Raw genomic sequence first — 20,693 nt, forward strand, 5'->3', positions numbered from 1 at the left:
GCCTTAGGTTAAATACTAGAGTCTATATGAAGCCTGTGTGCCGAGGCCAATACACTCATTATAGTTCGGCACAAACTAACCAACACAAGAATAGTGTTGCTAAAGCATTATTGGATAGGGTTGGGTCCCACTGCAGTACCCCCCCCCCCCGGGACAGAGAAGAGGAAATTAGACGAGTCACAGCAGACCTCAAGGAATGCGGCTACCCCCAGAAGGACATGGACAGATACATTAGAGGTGTGGAGTATCATAGAGAGCCTTTCACATCAGTTGCCACGGCTTACATTCCCTACTATCCGGGCCTTACTGAGCGTTTAGCACGAGTATTACGGGATTGCTAGACACGCTGTGTGCAGCTTCCGGGACGGAGGTTGCACACGGTGGCGTCCCAGGTTGAAGACCCCATAACAAAAGATTGTAGTAGTGGGGTAGTGTATGAGATTAAGTGCCCGGATTGTGGGGAGTGTTATGTTGGGGAAACAAGGTACCGGTTCAAGGACCGTCTGGGGGAACATATGAATACTATAAAGACCACGGATTATGGGAAGTCTGCTGTGGCAGAACATTTTTGGGAGAAGCATCATCAGATCTCCCCAGACGAAGCTGTCATCGTTGACCGTGCTCATAGATTTTGGGACTGCAAATGGCTTGAGAGCTTACGAATTTGTTCATCCGAGAACAATACCATTAACAGAGACGGGAGTTCATATGCATCCCCTCCTTGAGGCTGTAGTACTCGGACGGGATGACCGATTCCGGCTGGCACGCTCCCGAGCCATTTATGGTTCTAGTATGCATGGGGAGGAATACTGCCCATGCGCCTGTGGAACCACGTGAGCCGTGAACCTGCTATTATTTAAGGATGTGTTGCAAGTAAAAATGTACTGTTGAGAAAGGAGGCAGATGCCTCTAAAAGCTTCGGTATCCGGTATTTTAGTATTTTAATATATTTTAACGTTTTATAATGCTTTTATTGCTTTTATTTTATTTTATTTATACTATATATTTTATTGTAAATAGTTTCAATTGTAAATATCTATGTTATGTACATTATTTTGCAGTATTAAAGGTAAATTATTATTTTAATACAACACGGTTGGTTTATCAATATAATTGCTTGTGAATATGAATTCTCCCAACCTCATAGGCCTATTTGAACTTATTACTACTTTTAATATTTATTAAAAATATTGATATAGTAATAAAAAAAGTTAGATGTCTAGGTTTGCTGATAGCATACTCTGATAGATGTCAGAGTATGCTACTCCAAACAAGATCTGGTTAAATTAGGCAGGTACACTGAAAATTGGAAACTGAGTTTTTACATTGATAAATTTAAGGTATTGCCTTTGGGTAGCAGTAATTCCAGAATATCTTGCTGTTTGGGTGGTAACAAATAGCATTTTAGGAAGGATGTAGACCTGTTGGAATGGATTCAGAGAAGAGCTCTTACCATGGGAACTCTTACCACGAAAGGCTTGAGTTCTGTAAATTGTGGTAGCTGGAAACTAAGAATATGTGGTGAAATCTGATTGAAGAGTCTAATCATTTTTAAAGCAATTGAAGTGTTTAAGGCTTTAAATGGGTTAATTAAACTAAATGCTGATGGCATCCTTACTCTTTCTAGCATAATACACACAAGGGGATATATATCTATATTGGAAAACGATTGTTGCTCAGTAAATTGATGGAAATATGCTTTCAGATAGTAGCAGTAGTAGTAGTAGTGGTAGTACTGGCATGTGATGCAAGAAAGCAAGTGTATGAGCTTATGCAGCATCAGCCAAAAAAAAAAAAAAAAATCACACCATTCCCTCCAAATGCCTGTCCAGTTCCTCCTTAAATTTATTTAACCTGTCAACTTCCACAACGACAGATGGAAGTTTTTTCCAGCAATTAACCACCCACTGGCTAAAGGCAAATTTCCGTACATCTGTCTTTTCTTAATTGGAATTTATGCCCCCTTAGGTTCATAATCTGAACAAGTGGAAGGATCCCATCAGAATTCAGCGTGCTCAACCCATTCAAGGCCTTATGTACCTCAATGAGATCACCGCGCAGGTGCCTAGTCTCCAGCCACTGCAATTTGCAGAACTTAAGCCTCTCTTGGTAAGAGGAACCCTTCATTCCCCTCACCAATCTTGTTGCTCTTCTCTGTACACGCTCAGGTAAATCTACATCCTTCCTAAAATGAGGCCTCCAGACCTGTATGCAGTACTCAAGGCGTGGCCTGACCATTGCCTTATACAGAGGGACAATCACCTCCTTCTCCCTGCTAGCAAAATTCCTATATATCATTGACAAAACCCCATGACCTGCCCTGGCAGCCTGTCTACATTGCTCAGAAAACTTCATATCTGACTGCACAATTACTCCCAGGTTTTTTTCATTTTCTACCACCTTAAGTGTAGTACCACACAGTTGGTACGTTTCTCTGGGGTTACTTCTACCCATATGCAGTACTTTGCATTTGTCAAGGTTAAACTTCAGTTGCCACTTCTTAGCCCATCTGCCCAAATTATCTAGATCCTGTTGCAGTAGCACACTGCCATTACTGTCGTTAACAACTCTACCAACCTTTGTATCATCTGCAAACTTCGACATTAAGCCTGATATACCTTCATCAATATCATTGATAAATATACAAAAGAACAGTGGACCTATCACCGAACCTTGTGGGACTCCACTAATAACATTAGTCCACGAAGAGCAGCACCCATTGATTACCACCCTCTGTCTTCTCCCACTTAACCATCCTTTTATAGGGAGTAATTGTTCGAATAATCTCTTCCACCTGATGTTGTGGAAGTGGATAATTTGGATAAATTTTATGAATAATTAGGTAAATTATTAGAATGAATGGGGATAGGAGACGAGTATTTTTTAAATAATTTTTTATATTTTTAAATTTTAATATACTTATTTTTTATATAGTGGATTTCGGGCCACTGGTTAATCAGGGGAGCCATTTATTTTGGACAATTCTTAAAGAACAGAAATTAATCGAGAAAATAGCCAGGATTTTCTTCACTTAATTGAGACAACATGCCTTTTAATTGGGGCAGGAGACTGGTGCACTCGAGATTACTCCTCAATTGTCTCCTACCACAGTCGGAGACAGTTGTATGCCCATTGTAAAGGGAAATAAGGGTGCTGATCACTGGTTATTAGAAACATACACTTTATAGAAACTAATTTCAAAAACTAATTCAAATTATTAAAATGCACTACACTTTCATTGTTATCACATATTCAGTTATAAGAATCAATTTTGAATTTCTATCTATTTTTGCATCAATTTCTAAAGCACATTTCTGGAGGTCACAACCATAAAATGATAAAAACAATTTGGGCTAGCACATGAGAAGCATGCAAAAGTTCGATCAAATTTACTGGTAAGAGTACTTTGCCGTAACGGCATTTGTATTGTTGCTCGCTCGATAAACAGACGGTGGGTGTTATCAGTCTGGAGTAGAAGTTGAATCCCATGGGAGCTTGAAACCCTCCTGAAGTGGAGGGGATAACCTGGCCTTTTTTCTTTAGAATCACTAATTGAATTAACTAATTGAATCGCAGAGTCATATTGAAAGTTCTGGCATCATAAAAAATGTTCGTAACATAGTTTCACCGGTAAACTTTTTCGAAGTTTGCCGTGCTCCTCTTGTGGGCTTTCCTTTACCTTTGCCTTTTTTTTTTTTTTCTTAATAAACAATTTATCCACTAGTCCACCAATGATTCTAAAGAAAAAATGTCAGGTTACCCCTCCACTTCGGGAGGGTTTTAATCTCCTATGGGATTAAATTTCTACTCCTGACCGTAACACCCACTGTATGTTTATTGAGCGAGCAACAATACAAATGGCGTTACGGCAAATTACTTTTACGGTAAATTTCATCAACTTTTGCGTGCTTCTTGTGTTGACTTTCTTTACCTTCGCCACGATTTGCAGTTTCCGATTTATTGGTCTTTTTTGTTAGTGCAATCTGTTATAAACGAGTATCTTATAGCATTTTCTATAATACTGCTGGAATTCTATGGTTTTACGTTATGGTAAAATATGTTTCTCCTTCACTGAAATTTTCAGTCATATAAAAAACATGAATAAATTTTCAGAATCTTCTCTTCATTCGTATTTTTAAGTAAGCTTTGTAAACTTGTTACTCCATATCTCTTTTGTATGTATCGTGTTAATTACAATTTGTGTGTGCCATGTTCTTAACATTAGCATTAGCAGAGGCATATGATGCAAGAAAGCAAGCTTCTGCAGCATCAGCCAAAAAAAAAAAAAAAAAAAAAAACACTCTTATTTTACCTCTCTGTCCATTTGAAATACCTGTCCAGCTGAGCCTTAAATTTATTTAGGCTATCAACTTCCAAAGCAAGGGATGGAAGTCTGTTCCACCAACCAACTACCCACTGGCTAAAGGCAAATTTCCGCACATATATCCTACAACTGTCTTTCCTCAATTTAAATTTATGCCCTCTCAGGTGATTATTCTGAGCAAGAGGAAGAATCCCATCAGCATTGAGCATGCTCAAACCATTCAAGACTTTATACACCTCTATCAGATCACCTCGCTGGTGCCTACTCTCCAGACACTGTAATATGCAAAACTTTAGCCTTTCTTCGCAAGAGCAACCCTTTATTCCATTCACTAATCTTGCTGCCCTTCTCTGTACTCGTTCCAGCAGCTCTACATCCTTCTTGAAATGAGGCCTCCAGAACTCTATACGGTACTCAAGGTGTGGCCTGACCATTGCCTTATACAAGGGGATAATCAACTCCTTATCCCTGCTAGAAAAATTCCTGTATATCATTTAAAAGACACCATGAGCTACTCTTGCAGCCCATCTGCACTGCTCAGAGAACTTCATATCTGCCTGCACAATTACCCCCTGGTCCTTTTCATTCTCTACCACTGTCAGTGCAGTACCACAGAGTTGATGCATTGCTCTGGGGTTACTGTTTCCCCATATGTAGTACTTTACATTTGTCAATGTTAAACTTCATTTTCCACCTCTCAGCCCATCTGCTCAACCTTTCCATATCCTGTTGCAGCAGCATAGCGTCAGTAGTGTCTTTTACAACCCTGCCAACCTTTGTATCATCTGCAAACTTGGACATTAAGCTTGATATACCATCATCAATATCATTTATCAGTAATGGACACAACACTGAACTCTTAGGGACTCCACTAATAATATTAGTCCACGATGAGCAGTGTCCATTTATTACCACTCTCTGTCTTCTCCCCCTCAACCATCCCTTTATCTATAGCAGCAATTTGCCTCCAATGCCACACCGCTCCAATTTGTGCAGCAGTCTTCCATGTGCAACAGTATCAAAAGCCTTTCTAAGATCCAAATATATAATATCAAAGTTATTCCCTGCATACAGTTCTTTTGTGACTGCATCATAGTATCCAATCAAATTGGTCAGGCAAGACTTTCCCTTAACAAACTATGCTGTGTCCAAGCTATAACTGAAGTCTTGTCTAGATGATCCTGCAGTGTTCTTTAACCAGTGCCTCCATTTATTTTCCTGGAACAGAAGTTAAACTCACAGGTCTATAATTACTTTTGTCAACCGTTGATCCTCCTTTGTGAATTGGGGTCACATTTGCATATCTCGAGTCTATGGGTACCTCCCCCGAGTTCAAAGAAGCTCTCATAATTATAGCTAAGGGTTTGCTTACTTCCTTTGCTGCCTCCTTTAATATAACTGGATAGATCCCATCCACCCCGGTTGCTCTTATGAAGGAAGGCTTAAGTTTTGCAGATTACAGTGTCTGGAGACTAGGCGCCTGCGAGGTGATCTGATTGAGGTGTATAAAACCCTGAATGGTTTGAGCATGCTCAATGCTGATGGGATTTTTCCTCTTGCTCAGAATAATCACCTGAGAGGGCATAAATTAAAATTGAAGAAAGACAGTTGTAGGATAGATGTGCTGAATTTTTCCTTTAGCCAGTGGGTAGTTGATTGGTGGAACAGACATCCATCTTTTGTTGTGGAAGTTGATAGCCTAAATAAATTTAAGGCTGAGCTGGACAGGTATTTGGAATTAATGGAGTGGTGAAATGGGAATTATTATTATTTTTTTTTTTTTGGCTAATGCTGCATAAGCTTGCTTTCTTGCATCGTATGCCTCTCCTAATGCAAATGCTATATATATATATAATAGGTGATGCTCCATAAGCTTGCTTTACATTATTTTGACATTACTAATATCATTAGGTTATGAAAGTGTAACATGTTTGATATATTAATTAATTTTATTTATTTGACTGAAGAAATAAAATATGCATCTGTGACATTCTGTATTATATAATGTCTAATACAGTATGTAAATGCCACTTTTTATTACTATTATCCAATTTTTATAGGATTCATGGTAAAACAAGTGATAAAACATAATGGATTGCCAGCATTGCTTCTACTGCTAGATCCTCAGCAATGGACTGGGCTAATCAGGAAAGGCATCAGATTAATTAGGATATTTCGAGCAACGCTTCAAGTTTTTGTGCACATGTCACTCACAAGTAAGAGCTTAATTTTTCAATAACTCTAAGTTTAGTAATCCACCAACATATTACCTGGTACACAGAACTGTAATTAATAAAACTGCCTTAAGGGTTAATAGTAAATAACTAATGTTTAAAAAAATATTGAATTGTTGCTGCTTTTATGTTATGAAATTGTTATGTTTGATGTTGTTGTAGTTGAAATAATACTAGAGAAGTAATATATTTGGGTGGACAAGATAGCCTGACAAAGGCCATTTCTTTATAAATTATTTCATAAGTATCTTAACATGAATGTAGTATTGCAAAGTTTTGTAATCTGAGTTGTATAATGTGGTCTGACAGACCTAAAATTCTACAATTAAAGGAAGGCAATACCATAAAAAAATGCAATAATACGTTTAGTTTTTTTAAAAAATGCTTAGCAATACTATTTGAACTGTCTCACTGAACTCTGATAGGTTGTTTAATACTAAGTGGAATAAAATCTGTTACCTAACCTAATATATTTACATTGCCTTTCATAAGGGGTAAAGGGAAGAGGTGTATTCAACTATATTAAAGTTATTTTTATTTTTATTTATTTATTTTTTTTTTTTGGCTGATGCTGCATAAGCTTGCTTTCTTGCATCAAATGCCTCTACTAATGCTAATGCTAATAATTTTCTGCAAGAATTGTGAATTAGACATTAAATAACTGGAAATGCACTTACCTGTTAATCTAATAATCCAGTTTTGGCTTTCTAGAAAAAATATATATGTATGTTCTTTCTAGAAAATATATATATGTATGTTCTTTCTAGAAAATATAAAATATATATATGTTATATACAAATCCTTTGTAAAACTTTGTGAATGTTTACATTGATGGCCTTGAAGAGAAAGGGAATACTCACATGACAGGCATGAGTATTCGATAGTGAGCTGTTGATTTTTGGACGCTATAACTGAGGAAAAGATTGAGTGGACAAGATAGTCTGACAAAGGCCATTTCTTTATAAATTGTTTCACAAGTATCCTAACATGGATGTTGTATTGCAAAGTTTTGTAACACGAGTGGTATCGTGTAGTCTGACTGACCCAAAATTTTAACCTTAATATTTGAAAAAAGTGATTGGGTGGTTTTAGCTGGGCTTATATTACTCTATTGCTTGATATTTTACCACTTATCTTTTACTTTCACATTTTTATTTACATAAGATTATTTTTATGTACATAAAAATAATCTATGTAAATAAAAATGTTACTTGTATGTAAATATGTAGGTATGTATGTTATTTTTATGTAAATAAAAATGTAAATAAAAATAATCATACAGTACATAAGATTATTATTTTTTTATTTTTCAAAGTAATTTAAATTTGTAAAAAAGGTTTTTGTTGTTTTTGATTAGAAATGCTTATCAGTTTTAATGAAAGAAAAAGTTTAGTTAATTTTTCTTAAAATTAACACATTCATTGTTATCAGCCACATTAATTTTGCTTAAAACTTGAAAATGTGGTACCATGAAATTATAAGCATTGCCAAATTTAAATTGTTGGAAACATTTATTGTGCAAAACTTTGGCATTATTCCAGAACAACAAATTTATACAATATTTAAGAAAATGTTTTGAAATTAACACTTTTCAGTAAAAAAATAATTATTTCCCTGAATATGCAATACACATTGTTAACATAAAATAATAACATAACACTGTTCCTCTCTATTTTTATCGAGGCACTTGTGACATTCATTGCATGAAGATTGTGCATGACTCAGACACAGAAATTGATTGACATACAATAGTAAAATGCATTTTAGTTTTTTACATAATATTAGTAGTAACATTCTCGTAAATAATAAGATGCTGTAATCCTGCTCCAATCTACTCTGATCAGGAGGCAGCAAAATAAAAAAATAAAAATAATAATAATAACAATAAAAAATAATAAAAATAAATAAAATAAATAATAATAATAATATTAAAAAATAATAATAATACACTACTAAGCAGGAATTAAGAGTTAAAGGGATTACCATTCTGTAACTTAGTAAAACTTGTAAAACAGTTCTGATAAATAATAATAATACAATATTAGTGTCTAGCAATTATGACATTCATTTCGTTAACAACAGCAACAATAATATAAGCAGAACAAGGTCATTTTAATAACATAATTCAAATATAAGACTGAAATATATGACTGCTATTGCAACAACAAGAGTTCCACCACACAGCCAAACTGGACATGGCAGTCAAAATGGAGTAATATAAAAGATATTGCTTGATCTTTCTGACCTTTACAGTTTGTACAAAATAAACAAAAATATAAATTAATCTAAATAGCAATACATACAGAACTAAAGATGCCAATAAGAAGGTACACAAGTAACAACTAATAAGCTCCAACCAGTGGTCCTTCAAAAAAAATATTTTCTTGCAAGGTCAGTTGGGCAAAGCGACTAATACCAGGTTAAGTATGTGATGTGCACCGTGTTTGTGCGTTTTTTTTCTTCAAATTTTCAATGCAGTTTTTTTTTGGGTAATATTTTCTCAAGTTATTGCTTCTTATAGAAATATTCTTGGGGTAAACAAATTGGCGAATATGCTGTCTGCATATCAATGTTACTAAATCATTAAATCTATGAATTTTTATTGTTGACCTTGTGTTTTCTCCTGTTGATTGGTTTGGATTGCAACTATATATTTGAGACCAGCAAGATAACTTTATTATCTGTATCTCTTAGTTAGGAGTGTTCAGAAAGCAGTGACAAATGTATGTACCAAATTTAATATATTTCCAAATCTGTATTTTGGTATCCAAAATACTTATCCCACCTCTTGACTCATGGTTGGGAAACTTGGTCAAAACCATCCTTTGATAGCACATTTAATTTTGGCTCCATAGCCTTTATACAGTTCATTCAACAAAAATCATCTGTCATTGAAATCCTTCTTAATGTCTGAAAAGAATTAAAAAAATCCCAAGTTGTCCAATTTGAACTTTAGGTAGATGTGACACAATTTTAATGCCTTTCCTTCAGAAAATTGCAAACACAGAGTAATGCATGTGCATTATAGTAATGATTGTTGTTTTTAATTTTTGGGTCATTTTTATCTGGAATATTACAGTGTTGTCCAAAAACCATGTGAATAGTATATGGTCTACTAAAGTGGAATGCTGATATACTGCATTTTGGTACAGGATGCCTAGATAATAAAAAATAAAAATTATTGTCAACACCACCTTTCTAGCACTTCCTATTGTTTTTACTTTGGTATTTTCCATTGGTTGCTTTTGTAGCTTGGTTCACAGAATTGTAATGGAACTTCCATGATTTGTTAAACTGTAATGGTGATTTGAAGAAACATTGCTGAATCATTTGAAATTGATCAATGTTTTTAACACACGATGAATCAGTATGGTGTTTAATCGGGTTAACAACCTGTAGTTCATTGGTTGCACATTCATTTAATTTTTAAGTCAATCTGCCTTTCCTTCAGAATTGGTAATATATTGGGAGTTTAAAGAAGAGTACTGTAATATCATGATTTTTTTGTTCACAAAACCTTTGTTTCAGATGGTTGAATGTCCTTTTTGATGCTTATCCACATTGTAATCTTGGTAATATCAATAATAGGGTGGGCTGCATCAAAAGATGGGCCCAACTTGCCAGTGCACAATGCTTTGCTGCATTGCCATATTTCTTCTCTAAAATAATTGGTTCTGTTTCAGTATTAGTACTTTTATAATGAACTTTCATGGCAAATTTGCCAACAGGGATAAGGGAATGATTATCCCATTCAGGGCCGCTGCAAGTGGGTAGGCGAGATAAGCGTCACTTGCAGGCGGCAGTTCAGGAGGGCGGCAAAATTTTTTTTGATGTATACAAGTCAGACCTCTGTTTAACAAATTTCTTTAAAATGAAAATTTCTATTTAGCGATATTTTTTTAATTCCCCTTGGTAATTACGCTTTAAATAGTTTCCGTACAAAAGAATTTCCGTATAATGAACGGATTACGAGAGGGAACGCATTATCTGTGCACTATCTTAACTGGGAATGCATTATCTGTGCACACCTCTGGCCTTCAGGCAATTGAGACAATTAGTGCTGCTACTAACCACGAATTGTATTGTATATATAAATGTAGTATAATGTAAGTATAATGCAATCTAATGCAGTATAATGTAAGTTAGTGTAATGTGTTGTTAGTAACAGGTCATTCTGCCACCAGGGAGCAAACACAACAGTGTCAGCTACTTGGTGCCCATATCTGGCATATGAAGCTGGACTTGGTTCTAATATTCTGTCTGTGCTTATTGCCCTAAAAACCACACACCCACCAGAAATAGTGCAATACTGGTGGGTGCCCACATTCCCGCTCCCAGGTTGCCCACACCTGGAAGCATAAAAAAAAAAAAAAAAAAAAAAAAAAACAGCCACCAGTGATACACAAAACTGGCAGATGCTGTAATTCCACTCCCAATCTATTCTGATCAGGAGCCAACAAAATAAAAAAAAAAATAATAATAATATTATTAATAAATATTAATATTAATATTTATTATTAATATAAATAATAATATTAATAATAAATTAGTAAATAAATTTGATGAATTTGAGGTATTGCTCAAAACAACGAAGGCAGATATTGTTGGAATATCAGAGACGTGGTGTCACACAGATATAAGGGATGCAGAACTGCAATTTGGGGAGTACAACGTCTACAGAAAGGATAGACAGGATAGGAAGGGGGGAGGGGTTATGCTATTAGTTAAGAAACACATAAAAACCAAGGAAGTGAAGCCAGTCGACATCGCTGGACAGTGCAGTGTGGAGTCAGTTTGGTGTGACATAAACATTGGGAGATCAAAATTGAGAGTAGGAGTGTGCTATAGGCCTAATGACTCTGATGAGTATAATAAGGAACTGTACAGGGAAATAGAGTGGGCCAGTAAATCAGAGTGTCTTATAATGGGAGATTTTAATTTCCCAGATATTGACTGGAATTTGGGGGCTGGTTACTCACACACTAGCAGGGCTTTTGTGGATTTATTGGATGATTGTTTTCTACATCAGCATGTTCGGGAGGCAACTAGAGGGAGTAATACTCTTGATTTGATTATCAGCAGTGATTCTTCATGCATTAAGAATCTGCAGATAAATGAACCACTAGGTGGCAGTGATCACAGTGTGCTGAAGTGGATTTACTCAAAGAGGTAACTACCATTAGGGGTAAAGGGAAGGGTTATTGCTTCCGTAAAGGCGACTACGATGGACTGAGACAGTATTTAAATTCTATACAGTGGGACCAACTGATGATGTTACCAACAGCAAATTCAAAATGGGAAGCATTCAAAGAACTTATCTTGGAAGCTACTAGGCTTTACATACCAACTAAGAAATATTGTTCAAGGTTTAGGCCAAAATGGATGTCAGATGAACTAATGAGGCATATGGCAGAGAAGAAAAATGCATGGGATACATACAAATTAACACCTGACACAGAAGCCTATGATAGATACAAGTTGATATGCAACCAAGTTACCAAGGAGGTTAGGCAGGCGAAGGCAGATTACGAGAAATCCTTGGCAAGGGATGCAAAGAAAAACAGCAAAGAATTCTTTACTTATGTAAACTCTAGAAGGAAGGGGATGAATCAGATTGGTCCACTTGATATTGATGGGTCAAGTGTTGATGATCCTGCTCAGGTAGCTAACAAACTAAATGAATATTTTGCATCGACATTCACACATGAGGAGTTATTCAGCGAGGGGAATGCCAGAGGTGTATTCAACTCTAGCAGTAAGCTACAGAATCTTGAAATAACTGGGAGTAAAGTGGAGGAGAAACTGTTGAAGATAAACACAAGAAAGGCACCCGGGGTGGATGGGATCTATCCAGTTATATTAAAGGAGGCAGCAAAGGAAGTAAGCAAACCCTTAGCCATAATTATGTGAGAGCTTCCTTGGACTCAGGGCAGGTACCCATAGACTGGAAATGTGCAAATGTGACCCCAATTCACAAAGGAGGATCAAAGGCTGACACAAGTAATTATAGACCTGTGAGCTTAACTTCTGTTCCAGGAAAATTAATGGAGGCACTGGTTAAAGAAGCACTGCAGGATCATTTAGACAAGACTTCAGTTATAGCTCAGACACAGCATGGTTTTGTTAAGGGGAAGTCTTGCCTGACCAATTTGATTGGATACTATGATGCAGTCACAAAAGAACTGAATGCAGGGAATAACTTTGATATTATATACTTGGATCTTAGAAAGGCTTTTGATACTGTTGCACATGGAAGACTGCTACACAAATTGGAGCAGTGTGACATTGGAGGCAAATTGCTGCTATGGATAAAGGGGTGGTTGAGGGGGAGAAGACAGAGAGTGGTAATCAATGGACACTGCTCATCGTGGACTGATGTTATTAGTGGAGTCCCTCAGGGCTCAGTGTTGGGTCCATTATTGTTTTCTGTATTTATAAATGATATTGATGATGGTATATCAAGCTTAATGTCCAAGTTTGCAGACGATACAAAGGTTGGCAGGGTTGTCAAGGACACTACTGACACTATGCTGCTGCAACAGGATCTGGAAAGGTTGAGCAGATGGGCTGAGAGGTGGCAAATGAAGTTTAACATTGACAAATGTAAAGTACTACACATGGGAAACAGCAACCCCAGAGCAACGTATCAACTCTGTGGTACTACACTGACAGTGGTAGAGAATGAAAGGGACTTGGGTGTGGTTGTGCAGGCAGATATGAAGTTCTCTGAGCAGTGCAGACGGGCTGCAAGAGTAGCTCATGGAGTATTGTCAATGATATACAGGAATTTTTCCAGCAGGGATAAGGAGGTGATTATTCCATTGTATAAGGCAATGGTCAGGCCACACCTAGAGTACTGTATACAGGTCTGGAGGCCTCATTTCAAGAAGGATGTAGAGCTGCTGGAACGAGTACAGAGAAGGGCAACAAGATTAGTGAATGGAACAAAGGGGTGCTCTTACGAAGAAAGGCTTAAGTTTTGCAAATTACTGTGTCTGGAGACTAGGCACCAGCGAGGTGATCTGATAGAGGTGTATAAAGCCTTGAATGGTTTAAGCATGCTCAATGCTGATGGGATTCTTCCTCTAGCTCAGAAAAATCACCTGAGAGGGCATAAATTCAAATTGAGGAAAGACAGATGTAGGATAGACGTGCGGAAATTTGCCTTTAGCCAGCAGGTGGTTGGTTGGTGGAACGGACTTCCGTCCCTTGTGGTGGAGGTTAGCCTAAATAGGTTTAAGGCTCAGCTGGACAGGTATTTTGAACGAACAGAGGGGTGAAGTGGAAGTGGTTTTTTTTTTTTTTTTTTTTTGGCTGATGCTGCATAAGCTTGCTTTCTTGCATCAAATGCCTCTACTAATGCTAATGCTAATGCTAATAATACCCTACTAAGTACGAATTAAGAGTTAAAGGGATTACCATTCAGTAACTTAGTGGTACTTGTAAAACCTGTTCCACCCAGAAGTCACGCTGGTCATCTGATTGATTAATGTTTACCAGTATTCACCATGGCAGGCAAATAATTCATTTGAAATAAATTCAGTACGTGAAATTGCAGACTTACATTAATATTCTTATTTTCTGGATCTGTGTTCAGTGCTGGATTAAGGTATGGGCTAGCAGGGCTCTTGCCCGGGGTGCGAAAAATAGAAGGACAATGAGGAAAAAATATATACTATTTATCCGGCATAAGGGGTGCCAAAAAATCTTTCTGCCCAGGGCACGAAAATGCCTTGGTCTGACGCTGTCTGTTTCATATTTATATTTTTCAGGGTTATATTCCAGAACATGGCTACAACCCCCATACATTGACGAGAAAGAGTGGAAGAAAGCAGTGATAGGACGTGAAGGCAACTCCCACTCACTGCTAACCCCATGTCCTCCTCGCCTGCATGTTACTGGGGGATGTCAAGTGACATCACAGTATGTCAGAGCTGAAATGAAGAAAAAGAAATGACAAAACGGCAATTTTTTTAAACAACTAACAAAAATTGCCATCACATACAACCACTACCACTGATTATTCTCCTCCTCACATTACTAGATGATTTCGTGTGCATTAACAATGAGAATTGCTCATGCACGTCAATAGAATTTTTTTTCCCCCTTTTTGTTCTGGGGCCTGCTGACCCCACACCCCCGCTAATATAAAGAGAATCTGATACTAACAACTCATGCATATAATTACTGTGAAAAACATCAAATTGTAAAGAAACAACTTGAAAGCAAAAAAAAAAAAAAAACTAACCTCATCAGTCCTTGCATGCCAATACACTTCATCAAACATCCACATGAAAACATCTATTCCGAAGATATCAAATTCACACTTGTACAACATTCAGTTACTGTCTTGCATCCATCCTTTTGCAAACAACTAACAAAAATTACGACCACTGATTCTTCTCCTCACATTACTAAACGATTTCACGTGCATTAACAATGAGAATTGCTCATGCACATCAATAGAAATGTTCTTTGTTTTTTTTTTTTTTTGTTCTTATTCTGGGGGCTGCTGCCCCACACCCCTTCTAATATAAAGAGAACCTGATACTAACTACTCATACATACATACAATTACTGCGAAAAACATCAAATCGTAAAGAAACAACTTGAAAGCAAAAAAAAAAAAAAAAACTAACCTCATCAGTCCTCGCATGCCAGTACACTTCATCAAACATCCACATGAAAACATCTATTCTGAAGATATTAAGAAGTTAACAAGGACAGGTCACTGTTGAAAAAAACCGTGAATTAGGGTTCAATTTGAAAGTGTCTCCAATTCTGCCCAGACACGATAGGAGGAAGTATATGATGAGAGCCTTGTATATCAATTCGGCCCTGGAAAGACTGAGCAAGGTTCAAGGGGTAGAATTTTTTTCGGCTTGGTCTGTATTTGTTAAAAGGAGAGACTGCTTCTACAGGGATGGGATACACTTAAATAGAGAGGGTGCAAGAATATTTGCTGATGCTATTGAGGCAGAGTTAGGTGGGTAGAAAAACTGCTAGCTTGGAGGGATACACAGACTAATAGATTAACAGTAGCCACTGGCAGAGGTGAGTTATTCTTGCACTGCTGCTGCTATAGAAATGAGCAGCAGCCTGGAAAACAAGGTGCAGGGGATCCCAGAGACTGCTGGGAGTCATTGCGGAACAAGTAAATACACGGGCTGTATTAGGGTAGTTAAGAATAGGAACAGGTGCATGTATACTTGCATGTACACCAATGCTAGGAGTTTGGTAAATAAATTTGATGAATTTGAGGTATTGCTCAGAACGTCAAAGGCAGGTACTGTTAGGATATCAGAGACTTGCTGTCACACAGATATAAGGAATGCAGAACTGGAATTTGGGATAGTACAATGTGTACAGGAAGGATACACGAGATAGGAAGGGAGGAGGGGTTATACTATTAGTTAAGAAACATAAAATCCAAGGAAGTGAAGCCAGTCGACATCGCTAGACAGTGCAGTGTCGAGTCAGTTTGGTGTGACAAAAGCATTGAGAGATCAAAATTGAGAGTAGGAGTGTGTTCTAGGCCTAATGACTCTAATGAGTATAATAAGAACTGTACAGGGAAATAGAGAGGTCCAGTAAATCAGAGAGTCTTATAATGGGGGATTTTAATTTCCCAGATATTGACTGGAATTTGTGGGTTAGTCACTCACACCCTAGCAAGGCTTTTTTGGATTTATTGGATGATTGTTTTGTACATCAGCATGTTCGGAAGGCAACTAGAGGGAGTAATACTCTTGATCTGATTATCAGTAGTGATTCTTCATGCATTTAGAATCTGCAGATAAAGGAACCACTAGGTGGCAGTGATCACAGTGTGCTGAAGTGGGATTTACTCAAAGAGGTAACTACCATCAGAGGTAAAGGGAAGGGTTTTTGCTTTTGTAAAGGTGACTAAGGTGGTCTGAGACAGTATTTAAATTCTATACGGTGGGACCAACTGATGATGTTACCAACAGCAAATTCAAAATGGGAAGCATTTAAAGAATTTATCTTGGAAGCTACTAGGCTTTACATACCAACTAAAAAATATTGTTCAAGGTTTAGGTCTAAATGGATGTCAGATGAACTAATGAGACATATGGCAGAGAAGAAAAATGATAGATATAAGCTGGTCTGTAACCAAGTCACAAAGGAGATTAGGCAGGCAAATGCAAATTATGAGAAATCCTTGGCAAAGGACGCAAAAAAAAAAATAATAACAAAGAGTTCTTTACCTATGTAAACTCTAGAAGGAAAGGGATGAATCAGATTGGTCCCCTCGATATTGATGGTTCAACTGTTGATGATCCTGCTCAGGTGACTAACAAACTAAATGAGTATTTTGCATCTACATTTATCCATGAGGAGTTATTCAGGGAGAGGAATGTCAGAGGTGAGTTAAACTCTGGCAGTGAGCTGGATGATTGTGTAATAACTAAGAGGAAAGTGGAGGAGAAATTGTTGAAGATAAACATAAAAAAGGCACGTGGGGTGGATGGGATCTATCCAGTTATATTAAAGGAAGCAGCAAAGGAAGTAAGCAAACCCTTAGCCATAATTATGAGAGCTTCTTTGGACTCAGGGTACCCATACCCATACTCTGGAGATGTGCAAATGTGACCCCAATTCACAAAGGAGGATCAAAGGGCAACACAAGTAATTATAGACCTATTAGTTTAATTTCTATTCCAGGAAGATTAATGGAGGCACTGGTTAAAGAAGCACTGCAGGATCATCTAGACAAGACTTCAGTTATAGCTCGGACACAGCATGGTTTTGTTAAGGGAAAGTCTTGCCTGACCAATTTGATTGGATAGTATGATGTGGTCACAAAGGAACTGGATGCAGGGAATAACTTTGATATCATATATTTGGATATTAGAAAGGCTTTTGATACATGTTGCACTTGGAAGACTGCTGCACAAATTGGAGCAGTGTGGCATTGGAGGCAAATTGCTGTTATGGATAAAGGGATGGTTGAGTGGGAGAAGACAGAGAGTGGTAATCAAAGGACACTGCTCATCGTGGACTAATGTTATTAGTGGAGTCCCTCAGGGTTCGGTGTTGGGTCCATTGTTGTTTTCTGCATTTATAAATGATATTGATGATGGTATATTAAGCTTAATGTCCAAGTTTGCAGAAGATGTGAAGATTGGCAGGGTTGTTAAGGACACTAATGACAGTACACTGCTGCAACAGGATCTAGAAAAGTTGAGCAGATGGGCTGAGAGGTGGCAAATGAAGTTTAACATTGACAAATGTAAAGTACTACATATGGGAAGCAGCAACCCCAGAGTGATGTATCAACTCTGTGGTACTACACTGACAGTGGTAGAGAACGAAAAAGACCTAGAGGTAATTGTGCAGGCAGATATGAAGTTCTCTGAGCAGTGCAGACAGTCTGCAAGAGTAGCTCATAGTGTTTTGTCAATGATATACAGGAATTTTTCTAGCAGGTATAAGGAGGTGATTATCCCCTTATATAAGGCAATGGTCAGGCCACACCTTAGAGTACTGTATACAGGTCTGGAGGCCTCATTTTAAGAAGGATGTAGAGCTGTTGGAATGAGTACAGAGAAGGGCAACAAGATTAGTGAATGGAACAAAGGGTTGCTCTTACGAAGAAAGGCTTAAATTTTGCAAATTACAGTGTCTGGAGACTAGGCACCTGCGAGGTGATCTGATTGAGGTGTATAAAGCCTTGAATGATTTGAGCATGCTCAATCCTGATGGAATTCTTCCTCTTGCTCAGAATAATCATTTGAGAGGGCATAAATTCAAATTGAGGAAACACAGATGTCGGATAGATGTGCGAAAGTTTGCCTTTAGCCAGCGTGTGGTTGGTTGGTGGAACAGACTTCCATCCTCTGTTGTGGAAGTTGATAGCCTAAATAAATTTAAGGCTGAGCTGGACAGATATTTGGAACAAACGAGGGAAGAGGGGGGGTTTGCTGATGCTGCAGAAGCTTGCTTTCTTGCATCATATGCGTCTACTAATGCTAATGCTATCAAATTCATACTCGTACAACATTCACTTACTGTCTTGCATCCATCCTTTTGCAAATGGAATAGCAACAATACACAATAACCGATGGCAGCGGAGCAGACTATGATGACTAAACAACAGCATGATAATTTTGCATTTCCCGCTAAAATCAGAGTGAATTTGCATCCAATCAAACAATCAGGGATGCAAAATGAGGTAAATTATGCACTCCCGTTAATTAGCCAATCACAGAATTCGACTGGACAATTCCTCCGTTCTTTGGCCACGCTCGCAATGGAGATACCCATGTTCTGAACTTCACCCAGAATAATATATACAATACTATTATTAGCAAGGCAATGTGTAGCATTCAGGGGATCTTAAAAGATTTACAGTATATGAAAATGACAATGGTAACTTTTTAAACCTAAAAAGTTACCATTGGCCAAACTGGCAACCCTGGGATGTTCCTACTATTACCTAGGTGGTCATAATGGTTTTTCTGGACAGTACATTTTGGCTACAAATTATGGTTAAAGATCATGCTAAAGCGCATGCAGCTAAAGATCAATAAATGTTAAGAGTTTGGAAATTCTCATGATTCCTAAAAATTATTAAATGTTCTATTTAGTTTTGGTAGGTGGGTGAATTTGTAAACTGGTTTTTTGGCCCACAAACCAGAGAAAGTTTATTCCCAATTCATACATTGTATTTGAAGTGAGCTGTGTTGCTTAGCATTAGCATAACGGTTCTGCATGCAGGTACAGAATTCTTATCTTTCAGAACTTCGTACCGTCATAATTAAATGTTCCATCATTTAACAACCTTTTGTGGTCACAAAATCTGCAAATATCATCAACTTTCAATAAGCTTTTTGGCGAAGGTAAAGAAAGCCTGCACGAGAACGACGAGAAACGTCGGATAACTTACGCGGAAAATTAGTTTGCCGATACGGCACTCTAGCGCTGCTCACTCGGTAAACAGACGGTAGGTGTTAACGGTCTGGAGCAAAGTCGAGAACGATATACTGATTGACAGGTAGGCGTGGCAAACGACGTGCTGATTGGTGCGCGAACACAACACACGATAACATCGGTTTAGTATCACTGTAGCAGCACTAATGGTAACTTGTCCTAATCGTACATGCCCTAACATTTACTGTAACGGTGAAAAAAGATCAGGTTACCTCGACTTGAATCCCATGGGAGCTTGAACCCCTCCCGAAGTGGAGGGGGTAACCTAACCTTTTTTCTTTAGAATCAGTCATATTTAGAAATACATTCATAAAAAAATAAATTTTTTTATGACCGTATTTTTATTTTCTTGTTCAATAATATGCCCTAATGGGTGAAAATAGGTCAGGTTACCTCCACTTGAATCCCATGGGAGCTTGAACCTCTCCCGAAATGGAGGGGGTAACCTAACCTTTTTTCTTTAGAATCATGAGTGGACTAGCACATAAATTGTTTATTAATAAAATATTAATTTTTTTTATTAATGTACTTTTATTTTTAAAGACACTCATGCGGATACACACGTATCATAACGTCAATCAGCACCTTAATAGCTTGTCGTCTGTCGCGCCCACCACCAATCATTTCATTGTTTGCCACGCCTACCTGTCAATCAGTATATCGTTCTCGACTTTGCTCCAGTCCGATAACACCTACCGTCTGTTTACCGAGTGAGCAGCGCTAGAGTGCCGTATCGGCAAACTAATTTACCGCGTAAGTTATCCGACGTTTGTCGTCGTTCTCGTGCAGGCTTTCTTTACCCAAGCCAGCTTTTTCTGTAATAATTTGTATTTAATCTTTAGGTCATTACCGAAATAATCAGTTTTTAATTTAAAAAAACTATTTATTTATAGAAAATGGACGAGAAGCTTTGTCTGATGCTCAGGTAATACCATTTCTGTTATGTTGGTGTCGGTCATTACCTGAAGGGAATATCAACTGGGATCGACTCGCTGCTCTTGTTAGTCTTATCATCCAGAGATGTCTACCCCCCCTGACACTGCCTATTTCTTCATGTAGGAATTCATTATTTTTTCATCTTCCTGATCTTCCACGTAGCATAGTAAATGAGGAATATAAAGGTCAGTTAGAGTTAACACTTTTATCCTATAAAATAAGTTGCATGATATCTTAATTTTATT

The 20,693-nt window shown here is 37.5% G+C and overlaps 1 protein-coding gene across 1 annotated transcript in view; it reads left to right on the forward strand.

The window, feature by feature from the left end:
• The window catches only part of LOC150089381 (cytosolic carboxypeptidase 1-like), a 669,910-nt gene that overhangs the window by 275,885 nt on the left and 373,332 nt on the right, over window positions 1-20,693 (forward strand). The window contains exons 9-10 of the mRNA XM_090389963.1: window positions 6,385-6,540; window positions 20,406-20,633. Of these exons, the coding sequence (XP_090246089.1) occupies window positions 6,385-6,540; window positions 20,406-20,633 (384 nt within the window). The remainder of the gene's footprint in view (window positions 1-6,384; window positions 6,541-20,405; window positions 20,634-20,693) is intronic.

The sequence above is a fragment of the Mastigoproctus giganteus genome, chromosome 2, assembly GCF_048544385.1.
Source record: "Mastigoproctus giganteus isolate SK-2022 chromosome 2, ASM4854438v1, whole genome shotgun sequence".
Lineage (NCBI taxonomy): Eukaryota > Metazoa > Arthropoda > Arachnida > Uropygi > Thelyphonidae > Mastigoproctus > Mastigoproctus giganteus.